Source organism: Rana temporaria, chromosome 3, assembly GCF_905171775.1.
Source record: "Rana temporaria chromosome 3, aRanTem1.1, whole genome shotgun sequence".
Taxonomy (NCBI): Eukaryota; Metazoa; Chordata; class Amphibia; order Anura; family Ranidae; genus Rana; species Rana temporaria.
In genome coordinates, this window is record NC_053491.1 from 18214856 (window position 1) to 18236938 (window position 22083).

The 22083-nt window shown below is 47.9% G+C and overlaps 1 protein-coding gene across 3 annotated transcripts in view; it reads right to left on the reverse strand.

Moving 5' to 3' along the window:
* Positions 1-22083, reverse strand: part of ASB7 (ankyrin repeat and SOCS box containing 7) — a 70798-nt gene that overhangs the window by 6074 nt on the left and 42641 nt on the right. For all 3 annotated transcript variants that reach the window (XM_040342322.1, XM_040342323.1, XM_040342321.1), the window contains exon 5: positions 20922-21527. In XM_040342322.1, coding sequence (XP_040198256.1) covers positions 20922-21527 — 606 coding nt within the window. The remainder of the gene's footprint in view (positions 1-20921; positions 21528-22083) is intronic.

Below are 22083 nucleotides of genomic sequence, written 5' to 3' on the forward strand. Positions count from 1 at the left end.
CTAGGAGACTCATCCTCATTGGTCTCTCCTAGTACTCTGAAGTTTCCCTACAATTAACTTACAATACACAGGACATCTCGTGGATATTCACCAACCAACCTAAGCAGCGCCAACATCCCTAAACCCCATTCCTTTGCTAATTCCAGGTCTCTTTGAGGCTTGTCAGGGAGGCAGCAGCTTAATATTATTCCTAAGCGCGGATCCTTTCCCCTTATTTTTTGGGTGAAGATTTGCACCTACTTCCAGGAATACACTAGTGCGGCAGCCACGCCCCTACTCGCAGCCCCTGCTGTCTTCTGGGAAACACACTGTTGCCCGAGAGAGCAGGGACCAGTGACGGCGCGCTGCGCTACTCGCACATGCGCAGTAGGGAACCGGGCAGTGAAGCCGTAACGCTTCAACTTCCCGATTCCCTCACCGAGGATGGCGGCGGGTGCAGCCGAGGGACGAGCGATTGCTCGTCCTCGGCTGCCGACATCGCGGGCGCCCTGGACAGGTAAGTGTCTATATTTTAAAAGTCAGCAGCTGCAGTATTTGTAGCTGCTGGCTTTAAAAAAAAAAAAATGTGGCGGAACTTCCGCTTCAAGGAAACATCCACAGCTAAAGCTGTCAATCACCTGCTGCGCGCTGAAGAGGGGGGAGAGCAGGCCGTCTTCCTGGGATTGGCTGGTCAGCATAGATCAGGGGTGTAAAACTGCAGACCTTCAGCTGTTGCGGAACTACAAGTCCCATCATACCTCTGCCTTTGGGAGTCATGCTTGTAACTGTCAGCCTTCCAGTGCCTCATGGGACTTGTAGTTTCTGCAACAGCTGCAAAAGTTTGAGACCCCTGGCATAGAATGGCAGAAGTCACTCAGATAGCAGAGGTATGAGAAAGTAGAAAGAAATCACACCAGGTGCTTTGGATTGAGGCTAGTGCAGGGTTTGACAAATTTGCTTGGAATCTAGGAGCCAGCTAAAAAAGTTAGGAGCCAGAAAACGCGCCCCGTCCCGACGAGCTTGCGTGCAGAAGCGAACACAAATACGTGAGCAGCGCCCGCATATGTAAACGGTATTCAAACCACACATGTGAGGTATCGCCGCGATCGTTAGAGCGACAGCAATAATTCTAGCCCTAGACCTCCTCTGTAACTCAAAACATGCAACCTGTAGTTTTTTTTTTTAAACGTCGCCTATGGACATTTTAAAGGGTAAAAGTTTGTCGCCATTCCACGAGCGGACGCAATTTTGAAGCGTGACATGTTGGGTATCAATTTACGCGGCGTAACATTATCTTTCACAATATAAAAAAATTGGGGATAATTTTACTGTTGTCTTATTTTTTAATTAAAAAAAAGTGTATTTTTTTCCCCAAAAAAGTGCGATTGAAAGACCACTGCGCAAATACGGCCTGACAGAAAGTATTGAAATGATCGCCATTTTATTCTCTAGGGTGTTAGAATTAAAAAAAATATATAATGTTTGGGGGTTCAAATGTGAGGAAAGGTGATGGCAGTGAAAATTGTAATTTTGTACTCAGAATTGCTGTTTAAAGCGGAGTTCCGGCCACAATTTCACTTTTTAAATATAAATGCCCCTGTAATACACAAGCTTAATGTATTCTAGTAAAGTTAGTCTGTAAACGAAGGTCCGTTTTGTTAGGTTGTTACAGCATTTAGACACTTTATAAAATAGAAATTGACTGGGGCCATCTTAAGTGTGGGCATCATGAAGCCAGACTGTATGACTTCCTGGATTTCAGCCTTGCAGATCTCGCACATGCTCAGTGCTGCACAAGCAGTGTCAGATCAGGTTTCAGCACCTGTGCTGTCCAAGTCACATGATTCTTTGGGACTGGGGAGTGCACAGACTCCTGGAAAGTTACACCCACTACATTCCCAGGAGTCTGTGCGGTGTAGGTTAGGAAGCATTAAGCACCTAGGTGCAGGAAGTGGGAAGATTAACTATTCTGCCTAGCAACAACACTTTGAAGGCATCTATAAAAAAAAAAAATTCTTAAAGGACTAATGACATTTTTTTTTAAAACTACTGATGTAATGTAATATTTATGGGTGGAACTCCACTTTAACATGTAATGCCAACGGCCACCACCAGATGGAGCCAGCTCACAGAAGGGAAAGCTTGGGACTTCACAAGGCCGCGAAGCCGGGGCCTCAATTACCGGCGATCGCGCGGCGGGAGTGGTGGCGGCGCACGGAGACACAGGATCATGTGCCTCCGTGCGCCCCCACCTCCCCCCGCCGCGCGATCGCGGCAGGCCCGCGGCGGCCGGTAATTGAGGCCCCGGCTTCGCGGCCTCAGTTACCGGCGGTAGCGGGCGCCAGGTCACAATTTCTTGTCGCAATTGCGACCTGGCGCCCAGATATTGTCGACCCCTGGGCTGGTGCACACTATAGAAGGATATGCTTTGTTCATTTTTCTTTTTAGAGGTTTCATATTGTAGAAGTGATCATTTTTAGAATAACAGATAATCACGGTAAGCGCAGTTATCTGAGCGTTGTCCATCCTGCTCAGACCAGACTGTACACCTCCTATGAATAGTGGGTGAAACCTTGTGTGTATTTTCCAGGAACAATGGGCCAGATTCAGGTACCGCTGCGCACTTCTTACGGAGGCGCAGCGTCCCGTTTTTGCCCTGCGCCCCCGCAAATTATCTGCGCTACGCTTCATTCACGAAACAGTAGACACGTAATTTGCGTGGGCGCTCCTCAAAAATGCCCGGCGTAAGGGCGCGTAATTTAAATGATCCCGTAGGGGGCGCGGATCATTTAAATTAGGCGCGTTCCCGCGCCGAACGTAGTGCGCATGCTCCGTCGGGAAACTTTCCCGACGTGCATTGCGGCAAATGACGTCGCAAGGACGTCATTTGCTTCAAAGTGAACGTAAATGGCGTCCAGCGCCATTCACGATTCACTTACGCAAACTACGTTAAATTTAAACTTTGCGACGCGGGAACGACGGGTATACGTAGCATTGGCTGCCCCTGCTAATAGCAGGAGCAGCCTTTACGCGAAACCCGACGAACGGAAACAACGTAAACTGCGTACGCAGGGTAGTGAATCGGCGTTAGTATGCCATTTGCATACTATACGCTGACCACTACGGGAACGCCCCCTAGCGGCTAACGTAAGAATGCAGCCTATGATATGACTGGCATAAGAGCCTTATGCCAGTCATATCTTAGGCTGCAGTCGGCGTAACGAGGTTCCTGAATCAGGAGCATTCGAAACGTCGGCGCAAGTAAGCAATTGCGCTGCGTAACTATGGTTACGCAGACGCAATTGCTACCTGAATCTGGGCCACTGGCTGCTGCCTGCCTTAAACCTTCGTTGTTAATCCTGTAATGTCTAAAAGCCAGAGCTCAGAACTGTGTGAGGTTCCTTAGAAGCCGTGTCAGAAGCACTTAGTCATTCTTGGATGCCTATGAATGAAAGCACATACGAAAACGCCAGCAATAGAAGGAAAGGTCGCTGGTAACGCTCTGGGTTGGGGTACATGCTGACTCACTATTGGGAAATACGAGCTGAAAAAAGAAGAGACATGATGTCGCTAAGGAATGAGCAATATCCCACAAAATCACTGGAATCAACAACAAAGATGTGTTCTGGGTGCGTTTTAGCACCACACTCACTCTGAATGCGTTTCTGCATGCACGCTTTTTTCTCGCTGGAATATGTTCTGGTGCGTTTTTGGGGCATTTAGATGCGTTTCTGCATGCTGCACGTTTGGGCTGTATAAGGTATTTACTGGCAGAAAAAAAATGTTTTACTATCCAAAGTTAAAAAGGGCAGAAGATTTAATAGATGGAAAGATGAAAAAATTACTGAAAGGCGTTGTAAAGGTTCGTTTTTTATTTTCTAAACTGGTTCCTTTAACCACTTCCCACCCGATCAATAACAGATTGAGGTCCGGGAAGTGGTTCTGAAATCCTGACTGGACGTCTAGTGATGTCCTGCAGGATTTCATGCCCGTGCGCGCACAGCGATTGGTGATGTGGGGTGTCAGTCTGACACCTTGCATCTCCGATCTCGGTAAAGAGCTTTCGGTGGAGGCTCTTTACCACGTGATCAGCCGTGTCCAATCACGGCTGATCACGATGTAAACAGGAAGAGCCGTTGATCGGCTCTTCCTCACTCGCGTCTGAGAGACGTGAGTAGAGGAGACCCGATCGGCGGCTCTCCTGACAGGGGGGTTCGGGCTGATTGTTTATCAGCGCAGCCCCCCCTCGGATCGCCACCCTGGACCACCAGAGAAGGGCAAAAAAAAAAGTCAGTAAAAATAAAATAAAAAAAGGGCAGTAAAAAAAAAAAAAGATGCCAATCAGTGTCCGCAAATGGGCACTGACTGGCAACATGGATCCATCAGTGCCACCCCACAGTGTCCATCAGTGCCACCCCACAGTATCCATCAGTGCCACCCCACAGTGTCCATCAGTGCCACCCCACAGTGTCCATCAGTGCCACCCCACAGTGTCCATCAGTGCCACCCCACAGTGTCCATCAGTGCCACCCCACAGTGCCCATCCGTGCCACCCCACAGTGCCCATCCGTGCCACCCCACAGTGCCCATCCGTGCCACCCCACAGTGCCCATCCGTGCCACCCATGAGTACCCATCAGTGCCACCCATGAGTGCCCATCTGTGCCGCCCATGAGTGCCCATCAGTGCCGCCCATGAGTGCCGCATATTAGCGTCACCAATCAGTGCCACCTCATTGGTACCCATCAGTACTACCTCATCGATGTCCATCAGTGCCATCTCATCGGTGCACATCAGTGCCGCCATATCAGTGCCCGTAATTGAAAGAGAAAATTTACTTATTTACCAAAAAATTAACAAAAAATAAAAACGTAATTTTTTTCAAAATTTTTAGTCTTTTTTTAGTTACTACGCAAAAAAAAAAAATCGCAGAGGTGATCAAATACCACCAAAAGAAAGCTCTATTTGTGGGGAAAAAAGGGACGCCAATTTCATTTGGGTACAGTGTAGCATGACCGCGCAATTTTCATTCAAATTGCGACAGCGCTGAAAGCGGGTTGGGCAGGAAGGTGCGTAAGTGCCTGGAATGGAAGGGGTTAAGCTAGTGCATTGTTGGTTCATTTACCTTTTCCTTCCATTTCCCTTCTAAATGTTTTTTTTCCTTTGTCTGAATTTCTTACTTCCTGTTTCTCCTCAGTAAGATTGACCGCCATCATCCGAGCCGTTCTGGCTGGGGGGGGGGGGTTAGTCAGCGTGCTCGCCCCCTCCCTTGGGACTACATCCCTGCGGGGAGAAGCTTCTCCCCCGCAGGGATGTAGTCCCAAGGGAGGGGGCGAGCACGCTGACTAACCCCCAGCCAGAACGGCTCGGATGATGGGGGCAAGCTTACCGAGGAGAAACAGGAAGTGAGAAATTCAGACAAAGAAAAAAAAAACATTTAGAAGGGAAATGGAAGGAAAAGGTAAGTGAACCAACAATGCACAAGCTTAAAGGAACCTATTTAGAAAATAAAAAACTGACCTTTACAACCCCTTGAAGTTTCGCTTTAAGGTTTTTCACCTTAAAGTGATTCTAAAGTCTGTTATTTTTATATAAAAAAAAAACGAAGCATGTTATACTTGGCTCCTCTGGGTAATGGATTTGCAAAAAGCAGCCTAGAACCTCCTCTTCTCAGGTGCCTCTTCGGCTCCTGGTCCCTTTCTGCTGTAGCGTTCCCCCACAGCAAGCAGCTTGCTATGGGGGCAGCCGAGCCGAGCCGCAGTTCCGTGTGTCCATTCAGACATGGAGCTGTGTTTGGTCCAGCCCCCTCTCTCTCCTGATTGGGTAACCGTTGGTGTCTTAGTATTACGTCCTTTATGTCAGTGGAAGGAATAGTGCTCCATCATTGGTGTCAGTGGAAGGAATAGTGCTCCATCATTGGTGTCAGTGGGAGGAATAGTGCTCCATCATTGGTGTCAGTGGAAGGAATAGTGCTCCATCATTGGTGTCAGTGGAAGGAATAGTGCTCCATCATTGGTGTCAGTGGAAGGAATAGTGCTCCATCATTGGTGTCAGTGGAAGGAATAGTGCTCCATCATTGGTGTCAGTGGAAGGAATAGTGCTCCATCATTGGTGTCAGTGGAAGGAATAGTGCCCCATCATTGGTGTCAGTGGAAGGAATAGTGCCCCATCATTGGTGTCAGTGGAAGGAATAGTGCTCCATCATTGGTGTCAGTGGAAGGAATAGTGCTCCATCATTGGTGTCAGTGGAAGGAATAGTGCCCCATCATTGGTGTCAGTGGGAGCAATTATGCCATCATGTTGTTGTCAGTGGAAAGAGTAGTGCCTCGTCTTTGGGGTCAGTGGAAAGAGTAGTGCCTCGTCTTTGGGGTCAGTGGAAAGAATAGTGCCTCATCTTTGGGGTCAGTGGAAAGAATAGTGCCTCATCTTTGGGGTCAGTGGAAAGAATAGTGCCTCATCTTTGGGGTCAGTGGAAAGAATAGTGCCTCATCTTTGGGGTCAGTGGAAAGAATAGTGCCTCATCTTTGGGGTCAGTGGAAAGAATAGTGCCTCATCTTTGGGGTCAGTGGAAGGAATAGTGCCTCGTCTTTGTGGTCAGTGGAAAGAATAGTGCCTCATCTTTGGGGTCAGTGGAAAGAATAGTGCCTCATCTTTGGGGTCAGTGGAAAGAATAGTGCCTCGTCTTTGTGGTCAGTGGAAGGAATAGTTCCTCATCTTTGGGGTCAGTGGAAGGAATAGTGCCTCATCTTTGGGGTCAGTGGAAAGAATAGTGCCTCATCTTTGGGGCCAGTGGAAAGAATAGTGCCTCATCTTTGGGGTCAGTGGAAGGAATAGTGCCTCATCTTTGGGGTCAGTGGAAAAAATAGTGCCTCGTCTTTGTGGTCAGTGGAAAGAATAGTGACTCATCTTTGGGGTCAGTGGAAGGAATAGTGTCTCATCTTTGGGGTCAGTGGAAGGAATAGTGCCTCATCTTTGTGGTCAGTGGAAAGAATAGTGACTCATCTTTGGGGTCAGTGGAAGGAATAGTGCCTCGTCTTTGTGGTCAGTGGAAAGAATAGTGCCTCATCTTTGGGGTCAGTGGAAGGAATAGTGTCTCATCTTTGGGGTCAGTGGAAGGAATAGTGTCTTGTGTGAGCAGGACCGGATTTACTTCCTTTGCCTCCCCAAGGCCGGGTCCTTCAATGCTACCCCCCTCCCCCCCACATACACACCATCACACCAGCTCAGCACATCAAGGCACAGCACATCAGGGTACAGGGCACAGCACATCAGGGCATGGGGCACATTACATCAGAGTACAGCACATCAAGGCACACCACATTGAGGCACAGCGAACAGCACACATCAGGGCACATCAGGACACGGGGCACAGGGCACATCAGGACACGGGGCACATCAGGACACGGGGCACAGGGCACATCAGGACACGGGGCACAGGGCACATCAGGACACGGGGCACAGGGCACATCAGGACACGGGGCACAGGGCACATCAGGACACGGGGCACAGGGCACATCAGGACACGGGGCACAGGGCACATCAGGACACGGGGCACATCAGGACACAGGGGGACATCAGGACACGGGGCACATCAGGACACGGGGCACATCAGGACACAGGGCACATCAGGACACAGGGCACATCAGGACACAGGGCACAGGGCACATCAGGACACGGGGCACATCAGGACACGGGGCACAGGGCACATCAGGACACGGGGCACAGGGCACATCAGGACACATTATGGGGCACATGGTTTACCAGCCAGCATGCAGAGTATCTCAGGAAGCGTGTGTAATAAGTTCTCTCTCATGTCACTCTGCTCCCCGGCGGCCCCTCCTCTCTTCTCGTCCATCCCAGATGATGTCACAAGCAAATGGGGATGGACGAAAAGAAAGAAGGGCCGCCGGGGAGCAGAGTGACATGAGAGAGAACTTATTACACACGCTTCCTGCGCTACTTTGCATGCTGGCTAAATCTCGATCTACCCGTCAGGCGCCAGCTGTCGGCGATTGACGGGTAGATCGCCGTGGACCTCCGATGCAGATTAGGCGGTCGCTGTAACCGGCCCACTGGGCCCACCGGGAAACCCCTGGTAGTCCCGATGGCCAGTCCATCCCTGCCCCCTGTTGCCGGGGCCGCCCCCAGGCCTGGTCTCTGTGGCCTTGTCTGGAATTCGGCCCTGTGTGTGAGCGGGTGATATAATGCCCCAATAGCTGGATATAGGTTAGCAATAGGCAGTTCGGAGATCATTGAGCTAGGTTATCAATAAATACTTTGATAAAACCATACAAATTTTTTTTTTTTGAAAAGCAAAAACTCAAGCATAGCAAGCATTGTCCTGGTTTATATCCGCGCCACAATCCTGCCAATACCCAACATTCTAGCACTGTAATAAAACGAGAGAGGAAGTAGAATCACGCCGTGTGTGTGTGTGTGTCTGGGACTAATACAATGCAAAACAGCAACAGATTGACTTTCAGGCAGATTGCATATCTTTCCATGACTACCCAACCATGAACATTACAAGAATGTATGACTGGTTTTCAGCAACAACAAGTATGAGCTCAACCCCTGCTGTTTCTCAGCCTTCGAAATATGCAGACCGATCAGCGGAATAAGGATCCCATAGTATATGGCAGGTGCCCTCTGCGGAGGAGCGTTGCTTTTCTGGCACCGAACATGCCCTGTAAAGCTGCGCGGTTGGGGTTTCCTGCAGGGATATAAGCCTCCGTGAAAATAAATATGTAAAACACCTTATAGTCACAGGGGCCTCATAAGCCCCACATGGGCAGTCCCATTCACTAGGCAGCCATAATAACGCAGGACATCTGGCAGCGTTTGCCAACCATGTGGGTCCTTTCAATCCTCGTCACATGGCTGCGATCGAGGGCCCCGCACAGATGTGGTGTCTGTTCTTGTCATGTGCTGCTCCTAGATTGTGATGGAGTATGTAACGTAATATGTAAAAGATTAACTCCCGGGCTCTAATTCATATAGAACTGTAGAACTGTACAGGCCAGTAATAACTACATTAGTGATGGATGAGAATGTCCATAAAATACAAGATATATCACTAAGGCTTGTGGGACTTTTTACGATCAGTTTAACCACTTAAGACCCGGACCTTTAGGCAGGGCTGTCTTAATAGAATCATGGGCCCCTGGGCACAGTATTGCTCTGGGGCCCCTACAATGATGACAGTGCAGGTAAACAGACATCAAGTAGGTAGGAGGCAGACTGCCTCCTCTTTGCATCTATCACTCTCAGTGCCCCCAATTTCAGGGCAGTGTGGGCACAAGGACCAGCTGCTTTGGGGAAAGTGCAGGGTCCCCCCATGCAGATTGGGCCCCTGGGCAGTGCCCAGGTGTGCCCTCTCATTAAGACAGCCCTGCCTTTAGGCAGCTAGAGGACATGGCCAGGTTTTGCGATTCGGCACTGCGTCGCTTTAACCGACAATTGCGCGGTCGTGCGACGTGGCTCCCAAAACAAAATTGGCGTCCTTTTTTTCCCACACATAGAGCTTTCTTTTGGTGGTATTTGATCACCTCTGCAGTTTTTATTTTTTGCGCTATAAACAAAAATAGAGCGACAATTTTGAAAAAAATTCAATGGGCCATATTCTTGTAGCCATTTACACTCCGCCGCCCCAACCTACAGGAGCAAGTGCTGTATTCCCCAAACACTTGCTCCGTAGTTTGGGGCGGCGTAGTGTAATTGGCCCGGCGTATCCCCGCGTAAATCCAAGGGGGCGGCTTGTATTTAAATTAAGCGCGCCCCCGATTCGAACGAACTGCGCATGCGCCGGGCTTAAAATAGCCCAGTGCGCATGCTCTAGTTCTCGGCGTAAAACGTCAATGACGCCGACGTGTGCGTCATTGACGTAAAGTCGTATTCAAGAACGACTTAGGGAAACGACGTACCCGACGGGAAAAGACGACGCGGACCCGACGCCATACTTAACATGGCGTACGTGGGACTGGCGTAAGGTTACCACCTCATATAGCAGGGGTAACCTTACGCTTACGCAAACGACGTTAGCGACGGTTACGCAACGCGAATTCGTTTGGGAATCTGCGTATCAGGCTCATTTGCATAAACGAATGAGTCCTGAACGTAAACGCCACCTAGCGGCCGGCTGGGTAATTACATTTAAGATCCGACAGTGTAAGTGACTTACACATGTCGGATCTTAAGCGTATCTATGCGAAAATGATTCTAAGAATCACTCGCATAGATACGCGGGCCAAAAAAGAGAGATACGACGGAGTATCCTGAGATACTCCATCGTAACTATACTCAGAATATGGCCCAATATTTTTTACTTTTTGCTATAATAAATATCCCCCAAAAATATATAAAAACGTTTTTTTTCGTCAGTTTAGGCCGATACGTATTCTTTTACCTATTTTTGGTATAAAAAAAAACGCAATAAGCGTTTATTGATTGGTTTGCGCAAAAGTTATAGCGTTTACAAAATAGGGGATAGTTTTATTGCATTTTTATAATTTTTTTTTTTTTTTTACTACTAATGGCGGCGATCAACGATTTTTTTCGAGACTGCGACATTATGGCGGACACTTCGGACAATTTTGACACATTTTTGGGACCATTGTCATTTTCACAGCAAAAAATGCATTTAAAATGCATTGTTTACTGTGAAAATGACAATTGCAGTTTGGGAGTTAACCACAAGGGCTGTAGGAGTGACGTCATCAATTGTGTCCCCCTATAAAAGGGATCACTCGATCGATGCAGCCACCACAGTGAAGAACGGGGAAGTCGTGTTTACACACGGCTCTCCCCGTTCTTCAGCTCTGGGGACCGATCGCGGGACTCCAGCAGCGATCGGGTCCCAAAGCTTCGGACCGGGCCGCAGGCGCGCGCCCACAAGCCACGTCTGGGTACTAGTACAAGACGTACCTGTACGTACATGTGCCCAGCCGTGCCATTCTGCCGGCTTATATGTGCAGGAGGCGGTCCTTAAAGCGGGAGTTCACCCATTTATTTATTGTTTGATCCTTTCCCCTTAGATGGATGCTCGTTTTGTCTAGGGGAATCGGCTATTTGTTTTAAAATATGAGCCGTACTTACCCGTTTTCGAGATGCATCTTCTCCGTCGGCTTCCGGGTATGGGTCTTCGGGAGCGGGCGTTCCTTCTTGATTGACAGTCTTCCGAGAGGCTTCCGACGGTCGCATCCATCGCGTCACTAGTAGCCGAAAGAAGCCGAACGTCGGTGCGCCCAGTCCCGCAGCCCATACCCGGAAGCGACGGAAGAAGATGCATCTCGTAAACGGTAAGTACGGCTCATATTTTAAAACATCTAGGCGATTCCCCTAGACAAAACGAGCATCCATCTAAGGGGAAAAAGTAATATATACGGGTGAACCTCCGCTTTAAGTGGTTAAAGTGTTACTAAACCCCAATTATTATTTTTTACATTAAAATAACAAACATGTTACGCTCACCTGCTCTGTGTAATGGTTTTCCACAGAGCAGCCTGGATTTTTCTCTTCTCGGGTCCCACGCTGGCGCTCCTGGCTCCTCCCTCCTGCCCCCACAACAAGCAGCTTGCCGTGGGGGGGGGGCACCCAAGCAGGTGGGCTCCTAAGCCGCGGCTCAGTGTGTCTATTCACTTGGCCCTGCCCCCTCCGTATCCCTATTAGCTCACTGGCTGCGATTGACAGAGAAGTACAAGTCAGGGGCCAATGGCTCCCACTGCTGCCAAAAGCCAATCAGGAGTGTGAGTCCCCAGAAAGTCAAGGTTCTCATGGACATCACTAGATTCAGAGGGGGCTCAGGTAAGTATTGGGGGGGGGGGGGGGATGCTGCACACAGAAGGTTTTTTACCTTCATGCATAGAATGTATGAAGGAAAAAAATCCTTGTGCCTTTACAACCACTTTAACTATATATATATATATATATATATATATATATATATATATATATATATACACACTCACACACACAGTGCCTAGCAAAGGTATTCACCCCCTTTGCTGTTATATTAAAGCCTTTAGTTCAATGTTTTTTTAATCTGAATTATATGTGATGGATCAGAATTCAGAACACAATAGTCTGAGTTGGTGAAGTAAAATTAGAAAAATAAATACATAAAACTATTTTTCAGAAATAAAAAAATGATAATTGGCATGTGCGTATGTACTCACCCTGCTCCCCTCCCTTCACTATCCTACCTTTCACAGAGTGATGATCAAGAGGTGGGACAATCCTGAACGTAAGGCAGAGGCGAGCTGCCGGGTAACTTTTCATATTAGCAAGCTAGTGATTGGTTGCTAGGACCACTCCTAGAAGCCAATCACCGACTAGTTAACGTGAAAAGTTTATTCAGGCAGCTGCCTCTCTCCATGCAGTGCTGGTCCCGCCCCCAGTCCAGAATTGTCCCGCCCCCGCTTTACTAATGACAGTGGCGAAGACTGGGTCCGGAAAGAGCAGTTGCTCGGGCGAGAGACGGGTCGCCATTTAGTGATGCCCGCTACATACCAAGGTTTGTGGACTCTGTAACTTTCCTGCACACTTAAAGTGGAGGTTCACCCGAAAAGTAAATTTTCAACCTTAGATTGATTCTCATTTTGTGAAGGGGAATCGGGTGTTTTTTTTTTAAAATCTAAGCAGTACTTATCGTTTTAGAGAGCGATCTTCTCCGCCGCGTCCGGGTATGGGCTGCGGGACTGGGCGTTCCTATTTGATTGACAGGCATCCGACGGTCGCATACATCGCGTCACGATTTTCCGAAAGTAGCCGAACGTCGGTGCGCAGGGGCCGTATAGAGCCGCACCGACGTTCGGCTTCTTTCGGCTACTCGTGACGCGATGTATGCGACCGCTGGAAGCCTGTCAGAAGACTGTCAATCAAATAGGAACGCCCAGTCCCGAAGACCATAACCGGAAGCGGCGGAGAAAATCGCTCTCTAAAACGGTAAGTACTGCTTAGATTTTAAAAAAAAACACCCGATTCCCCTAGACAAAATGAGCCTCAATCTAATGTTAAAATTTTTTTTTCGGGTGAACTCCCGCTTTAATAATACACACTGATCTGGGTAATTTTCACCAAAGAAATGTAGCAGAATACATTTTGGGCTCAATTCATTATCAAATTGTTTATTTTCAAAATGTTATAACAGAAACGAAGATAAACGTAATTGTTTTTTAAAAAAAATCTGTCTTTTGTTTAATTAGCAAAAAAAAAAAACTCAGTGGTGAATAAATAGCGCCAAAATAAAGCTCTATATGTGTGAACACAATGGTAAAAATTTAGGTTGGGTACAGCGTTACATGACTGCGCAATTGTCATTCAAAGTGCGACAGCGCTAAAAATTGGTCTGAGCAGGAAGGGGGGTGAAAGTGCCCGGTATTGAATGGGTTAAAGTAAATATACTAGGGTTGTCCCGATACCACTTTTTTAGGACTGAGTACAAGTACCGATACTTTTTTTCATGTACTTGCCGATACCGATTACTGACACTTTTTTTTTAATGCCATGTGACAGTTTGACTGATGGGCACTGATAGGTGGCACTGACTGTGATGGGCACTGATAGGTGTTACTGACTGTGATGGGGACTAATAGATGGCACTGATTGATGGGCACTGATAGGTGGCACTGACTGATGGGGACTAATAGATGGCACGGACTGATGGGCACTGATAGGTGGCACTGACTAATGGGGACTAATAGATGGCACTGACTGATGGGCACTGATAGGCAACACCAATGGGCACCGATAGGTGGCACTGATAGGCGGCAGTTATGGGCACTGATGGCACTGACAGGTGGCTGGCACTGATAACTGGCACTTATGGGCAGGCACTGAAATGCAGCAATAAATGACATGAGGAAAGTATTTCGAAATGCTATGCTGCAGCGCCCATCTTGGTAAACCCTGCACTCGGCATCAATAAGTATCAGCAGACATCTTGTTACAACCAGCTCAAACCATATGGGCTGGGTGCAACAAGATGTCAGCTGCTGGCTTACTGTGGCCAATTGCAGGGTGTGCCAAGATGGGTGTCGGGATGTCCAAGCTGACGACGACCGAATGCGACGGTCCGTTCACCGATCCTGATGCGGCTGCGCCCTGCACACTGCACCCTGCCAGCTTACCTAGCTAGTTCTACTGCAGGTAAGGACTCGCTCTCCGGTTCGCTGACTTCACCCGCTCCGCCTACTAACGCCGCCCACCCTTTTGCCCACCGACCAGGTATCAGGTCAGGCATTGGGAGCATTCGTCCGAGTACAAGTACTCGGTATCAGGACAACCCTAAATTATACACTGTGTACTGTCACAGCCGGGGGGATATTGTATGTGCGGTCTGTATGCGAATTGATAAACTCTGGAGACATCTACACCTCTCTATGCTCTATCACCGTGTTTGATGGCGGCACTGGCTGGGGAAGGAAGGTGACTGTCCTAGAAAGGAATCGCTCCATCATATTCGGATTTAGCACCTCCGGTTTGATGCAGGGAAGTGTCAGCCCGATGGACTTGAGTTTCTTTCTTATAACCACAAGACAGATTTGAACCTGTTCTGAAATGCCTGTTCCTATTTTAGCTCCAATTTTCATATTCGATAACTCTGTGGTATGTCTGAAGGCCGTCTTTTTGCCAAATGCGCGTCAAACACAACAGTCAATTACTGCTGGTATGAAGATCTGATCCCCACCCCTTGTCCCATGTTGAGAGGAATGCATATATTGATGACATTTAATACCACTGGTAGTAATAGGGATCTCCATACCTTGCGTGATGTACAGGAAAATAAATATATATAAAAAATAAAAAAGCACAAAGCTTCTACAAAGAGCTTCGGAAGCGGCGCTTTTAACCCTTTGTTAACCCCTTCTTTAGGGTTAAAAGCACCCCGCTCTCGCCCGCACAGCGCCAGTAAAGGGCTGCTAAAACTAGCGGCGCTTTGCCGCCAACGCTTGGGCGGTCTGAGTGTGAAAGGGGTCTTAGTGAGGATGCCAGCTCAAAAAGCCAATTGAAGAATGGGCTCAGATGCCGATTCAGGACAGGTAAGTGTCCTTATATTACAAGTTTGTAGCTGCTGACTTTTAAAGCGGAGCTCCGCCGAAAAAAAGTATATTAAAAGTCAGCAGCTACAAATACTGCACCTGCTGACTTTCAATATAAGGACACTTAGCTGTCCTGGGCGCCCGCGATGTCCCGAAGCCGATTTGTCCCTCGGCTCTCGGGTGCTGCCGCCGCAATCTTCAGTAAGGCCTCTTTCACACTGGGGCGGGATGTGCGGTGGCGCTATTTTTAGCGGCGCTATACCGTCTGAATTGCCGCGGAATTCTGTCGGTATTCGGCCGATAGCACTGCGGTATTAACCCCCGCTAAAGGGTTAATACCGCTGGCAATATTACCGCGGTGTCCACTGCTTTCAATGGGAAGGAGCGGTGAAGGAGCGGTAAACACACTTCTCCTCTCACCGCTCCAAAGATGCTGCTGGCAGGACTTTTGCAGCGGTCCTGCCAGCGCATCACCTCAGTGTGAAAGCCCTCGGCCTTTCACATTGAGACTGCAGGGAAGGAGTTTTTCAGGCGGTATTTAGGCGCTATTTTTAGCACTAAACCACCTGAAAAAACTCCCCAGTGTGAAAGGGGCCTTAGGGAATTGCGGCTTCACTTTCTAGTTCCTTACTGCGCATGCGCGAGTTGCGCTGCGTGATCCCACTGGTCCCTGATGTCTTCTGGGACCTGTGTGTCTCCCAGAAGACAGCGGGGGAGGACAGAGTAGGCGCCAGACGTGACATGGGTCACCACGGTGATCTATGCTCAGAAGTGGGAGCGAATACCTGGATTACACAGGTATCTGCTCTAGAGGTCGACCAATATATCGGCCGATATTTGTCCGTTTTGGAGAAATCGGCATCGGCCGATTTTTATCCAAATTAGGCCGATATTTAACATGGCCGCTAGCGGGGCCACGGATCCGGAGCTAGGCCGAAGCCGCTGCCTTTCCTGATGCTGTGACCGTGGCGGCATCTTGGTTCACCCAGCGCGGCGGCCCTCCTCTCTGTTTACACCCACAGAGGAGGAGGGGCCCGCGCTCGTGGGACACACACCGCTCTCTGGTGTCTGTACTACGGGGGGCAGGGGGGGTCTGTACTGAGGAGGGGGGTGTCTATACTGGAGGGAGAGGGGGTCTGTACTGAGGGGGGTGACACTATTTTTTTTGTGCCAGTGCCAATTAGTGCCACTTGCTGTCCAGTGCCATCTGCCAATGCCACCTGCCAGTGCCAATAACAGTGCCACCTTCCATCCAGTGCCACCTGCCAGTGCCACCATCCAGTGCCAATTAGTGCCACCTTCCATCCAGTGCCACCTACCAGTGCTAACTAAAGCCATCAGTGCCACCTGCCAATGCCATCTGCCAGTGCTAACTATTGCCATCCAGTGCAAATTAGTGCCACCTGCCAGTCAGTGCCAACTAGTGCCACTTGCCAGTGTCACCTGTTAGTGCCACCTGCCAGTGCCACGTGCCAATCAGTGCCTTCTGCCAGTGCCATCTTGTGCAACCTGCCAGTGCCAATAAGTGCCACCTGACAATCAGTGTCTTCTGCTAGTGTCATCTTCCAGTGCTAATTAGTGCCATCCAGTGCCACGAGCCAGTGGCACCAATTTTTTTTTTAAAAAATCGGCCTAAAATATCGGCTGCAAAAATCGGCATCATATATCGGCCATCGGCCGCCCCCATTTCTAAATATCGGCATCTGCCAGAGAAAACCCCATATCGGTCGACCTCTAATCTGCTCCCCCTAGCCTGCGAAACGTGGCAAATGTGACACCGGAGGGGGGGGGGGGGGGGGTTCCAAAAAGCAGAAGTTCCATTTTTAGGTGGAACTCCGCTTTAATTTTTCTGTTTGGGAGACTGGAGCTCTGCTTTAAGTGGTTACTTTTCCTTTTTTTTTTTGTTTACACATTTTTTATATTGGAGACGGAACACCAACCTTGTAAGATTGCAGGCACAGGCTAAACTACAATGAAAGGGTTAAATATCATTTTTGTTCATCCTATAGAAAACAGCTGAGTGCATGGAAATGTATTAATAATGGCCCATTCCTTTTTTTATATAGAACAAATGACCCCGGGCTTATTATCCAATGTTATTCCCAGCACTGTGATCTTATCCAAGCTGTTTATCATTTTGTGGCCTCTATATAAAGTCGTTTTTTCTATTTAAACCTGACTCTCTGTTCTTCAAAGGAATCTCATTTTCGCTGGTCAGTACTCCATCTTCATCGCGGAGACATCCAGTGTCCTGCCAACACTTGGGGGAAAAGATTTATATTCCCTCGTTAATTCAAAGTTATGAAGATGTAATGCTAAAAAGGCACAAGTCCTTTGAACGGCGCTGGCGTGCTGCGAGCTAAGTGACGTTCTTCATTTAATGGCTTGCATAACCTCCAGAAACTCCCAAGATGAAGAACTTAATCCCCCCTCCTGCCAGTGAGACATGCATGCTCGGTCTCCTAGTAATACAATGATTGCTGCTTAGTGACCTGCAATCTGCATCAGGGCATCAAAGAAAAGAAAAGGGCCGTCATCTGAATAGCAATCACTAGTAGCTATGGGGAAAAAAACATTAGTGCAAGTCCTACAAAGCAGGTATAAATGTATAGATAAACCTAAAAGAAATCTGACAGATTCCGCCATCTATGCCAATCAGGCCCGGGCTGGCCATAGGGCATACCGGGCATATGCCCAGTGGGCCGCAGCGGCCCGCGGGCCGCATGTCACGTCTCCCACCAGTGTAACATGCAGGATGTCCAGAACTGTTAGGGGGGTGTCTGTGTAACAAACTGTGGGGGGCTGTGTAATGTAAAGGGGTATTTTTATATATTTATATTGATGTTTGATGTATGAATTAGATCGTAAGCTGCCTAAGGGCAGGGACTGATATGAAATATATATATAGCACTGCGTAAATGGATGGCACCAAGCCTCGACAAAATCCGGGTGCCAGGTCGCAATTGCGACAGGAAATTGTGACCTGGCGCCCGCCAGTAATTGAGGCCGCGGCTTTGCGGCCTAGAAGGCCGCAGCCTCAATTACCGTCCGTCGCGATCACGTGGAGGTGGGGGCGCACGGAGGCACAGGAACCTCTGTCTCTGTGAGCCCCCACCGCCGCGCGATCGCGGAGGGCCCGCGACGGCCGGTAATTGAGGCCGCGGCTTTGCAGCTGTGTGAAGGCCCAAGCTGCCTTCTGTGACCTGGCGCCATCTGGTGGTGGCCGTTGGCATTACAAGTAAAACAGCAGTTCTAATGTGTGTTTATTTTTTTACTGTTTTCACTGCCATGTACATTTTTTTTATTCTAACACCCTAGAGCAGGGATATGCAATTAGCGGACCTCCAGCTGTTGCTGAACTACAAGTCCCATGAGGCATAGCAAGACTCTGACAGCCAAAAGCATGACACCCAGAGGCATGATGGGACTTGTAGTTTTGCAACAGCTGGAGGTCCGCTAATTGCATATCCCTGCCCTAGAGAATAAAATGGCGATCGTTGCAATACTTTCTGTCACACCATATTTGCACAGCGGTCTTACAAGCGCACTTTTTTTGGGAAAAAAGACACTTTTTTTAATTAAAAAATAAGACAACAGTAAACTTATCCCAATTTTTTTTATATTGTGAAAGATAGTTACGCCGAGTAAATTGATACCCAACATGTCACTCTTCAAAATTTCGTCCGCTCGTGGAATGCCGACAAACTTTTACCCTTTAAAATATCCATAGGCGACGTTTAAATTTTTTTACAAGTTGCATGTTTTGAGTTACAGAGGAGGTCTAGAGCACAGGTGTCAAACACAAGGCCCGTGGGCCGAATCCGGCCCTCCAGGTAATTTCATGTGGCCCTCGCACCTCTCCTGCAGCTGCAGGAGAGCCCCAGCCCTCCTCTAGTCCTACTCCAAACTTCTTCTTTCTGCTTTCAAGCAATGCATCCAGCTTCTTCCCAGCAGCAGCATAAGGAAAGGGGGGTGCACTGTGATGTAAGGGAGAGTGGGGGACTCAACCTCTGATGGTGGGGTGGCTCTTGACATCTAATGTAAGGGGAGGGAATGCGCTGGACATCTAATCTTACAGATACAACCGGCCCTTTTGAGGACAATCATAATGCTGATGCGGCCCACGATGAAATTGAGTTTGACACCCCTGGTCTAGAGCTACAATTATTGCTCTCGCTCTAACAATCGCGGCGATACCTCACATGTGTGGTTTTAATACCGTTTACATATGCGGGCGCTACTCACGTATGTGTTCCCGAGCTTGGCGGGACGGGCGCATTTTCTGGCCCCCTAACTTTTTTAGCTGGCTCCTAGATTCCAAGCAAATTTGTCAAACCCTGGCACACCGTGCATATGCCCAGTGGACCGCAGCAGCCCGCGGTTGACCCGCAGGCCGCATGTCACGCCTCCCACCAGTGTAACATGCAGGGGGTCCATAACTGTTAGGGAGGTGTCTGTGTAACAAACTGTTGGGGGCTGTGTAATGTAAAGGGGTATTTTTATATATTTTCTATATATTTATATTGATGTATGAATTTTGAAATTTATGAATTAGATCGTAAGCTGCCTGAGGGCAGGGACTGATATGAAATATATATATAGCGCTGCGTAAATGGATGACGCTATATACGGTTCCTTGAAAAAGTATTCATACCCCTTGAAATTTTCCACATTTTGCCCAGGTTCACACTTTTATGATCACAGACATCGCATGTGATTCGCACCCGCACCAGCGCAATCACATGCAATGTCTGTGAGATGCGAGTTCAGCCATAGGAGAGTCAGGACGCTTAAGTGGTTAACGGCTTAGGACCCGGACCAAAATGCAGGTAAAAGACCAGGCCCCTTTTTGCGATTCGGCACTGCGTCGCTTTAACTGACAATTGCGCGGTCGTGCGACGTGGCTCCCAAACAAAATTGACGTCCTTTTTTCCCCACAAATAGAGCTTTCTTTTGGTGGTATTTGATCACCTCTGCTGTTTTTATTTTTTGCGCTATAAACAAAAATAGAGCGACAATTTTGAAAAAAAAAACAATATTTTTTACTTTTTGCTATAATAAATATCCCCCAAAAATATATATATAAAAAAAAAAAAAATTCTCAGTTTAGGCCGATACGTATTCTTCTACCTATTTTTGGTAAAAAAAATTAAATCACAATAAGCGTTTATCGATTGGTTTGCACAAAAATTTATAGCGTTACAAAATAGGGGATCGTTTTATTGCATTTTTATGAAAACATTTTTTTTTTACTACTAATGGCGGCGATCAGCGTTTTTTTCCGTGACTGCGACATTATGGCGGACACATCGGACAATTTTGACACATTTTTGGGACCATTGTCATTTCACAGCAAAAAATGCATTAAAAATGCATTGTTTACTGTGAAAATGACAATTGCAGTTTGGCAGTTAACCACAAGGGGGCGCTGAAGGGGTTAAGTGTGACCTCATCTGTGTTTCTAACTGTAGGGGGGTGTGGCTGTAGGTGTGACGTCATTGATCGCGATTCCCTATATCAGGGAACACACGATCGATGACGGCGCCACAGTGAAGAACGGGGAAGCTGTGTTTACACACAGCTCTCCCCGTTCTTCAGCTCCGGGGACCGATCGCGGGACTCCAGCGGAGATCGGGTCCGCGGGTCCCGCGGTCACGGAGCTTCGGACCGGGTCGCGGGCGCGCGACCCACGGCTGGGCACTTAAAGAGAACGTACCTGTACGTGCTTGTGCCCAGCCGTGCCATTCTGCCGACGTATACATGCAGGAGGCGGTCCTTAAGTGGTTAAAGGTGCATTTTGGAAATATAATAGTAATGTGGACAACTGATAACACTGGAACAAGTCACAAATTTAGTATAAAGTGTAAAAGCGCAAAAGACTGGATGATAAGATGTAGTTACTTACTTCGTACGTCTTGTAGGAAATCCAGGCAAGGTCGGCTAGTTCCAGAGATACTGAGTGATACAGCTAGAGGGGTCTGCCCTTCATAGTTCCTAGTGTTCGTGTCGGCCCCATAATTGTACAACATACGAGCGCAAAGGACGTCATCCCGCAGAGCCGAAAGGTGAAGAGGCGTCTGCCCGTCTTCCAGCCTCCCCAAGTTCGTATCGGCCCCCCGTTGCAAAAACATGCGACAATACGAATGGTTACTTTTGATCACAGCATAGCGTAGCAGAAACCCGTTTTGAATATCAATGTTGGCGTTGTGGTCCAGGAGAATTTTGACGCAGCTGGATCTCTCTCGGATGATGGCGAGCTGCAGGGGAGTGGTGCCCTTGTCGCTAAGGGGATCAACCTCAGCTTTAAACTCCAACAGTAACCTGACAAAAGAATCTCTTCCGTAGTGGGCAGCCACGTGCAGCGGTGTCCAGCCATCATTGCTCTTGGCATTAATAATGTCACTGCGATATTCTGATTCCAACATTAGGCGTGCAATCCGAGCCCTTCCATGCATGGCGGCATAATGGAGCGCTGTAAAGCCCCCTATTAAGTCCTTTACTGTAGGATCCGCTGAGTAGGAAAAAAAAAGACAACAAAAAAGTTATTGCAGAAAAAAATCCTTTAGTACACACTGTGCAAATATTTGTTTGATATGAAACTGCATTGAGGACTGTTCTTCCACCCCTTTATGTATCCAAATGCTTGGATGTACCCAGTGCCGGGACACAGGGCCCCATTTTTTTTAAATTTATAAAAAAAAACAAAAAACTTTTTTTTATACATACATTATATATATATATACACACACACACACACACACACACACATATATATATACACACATATATATATATATATATATATATACATACATACATACATACACATATATATATATATATTTTTTATTAACCACTTAAGACCCGGACCTTTATGCAGGTAAAGGACCTGGCCAGTTTTTGCGATTCGGCACTGCGTCGCTTTAACTGACAATTGCGCGGTTGTGTGACGTGGCTCAAAAACAAAATTGGCGTCCTTTTTTCCCACAAATAGAGCTTTCTTTTGGTGGTATTTGATCACCTCTGCGGTTTTTATTTTTTGCGCTATAAACAAAAATAGAGCAACA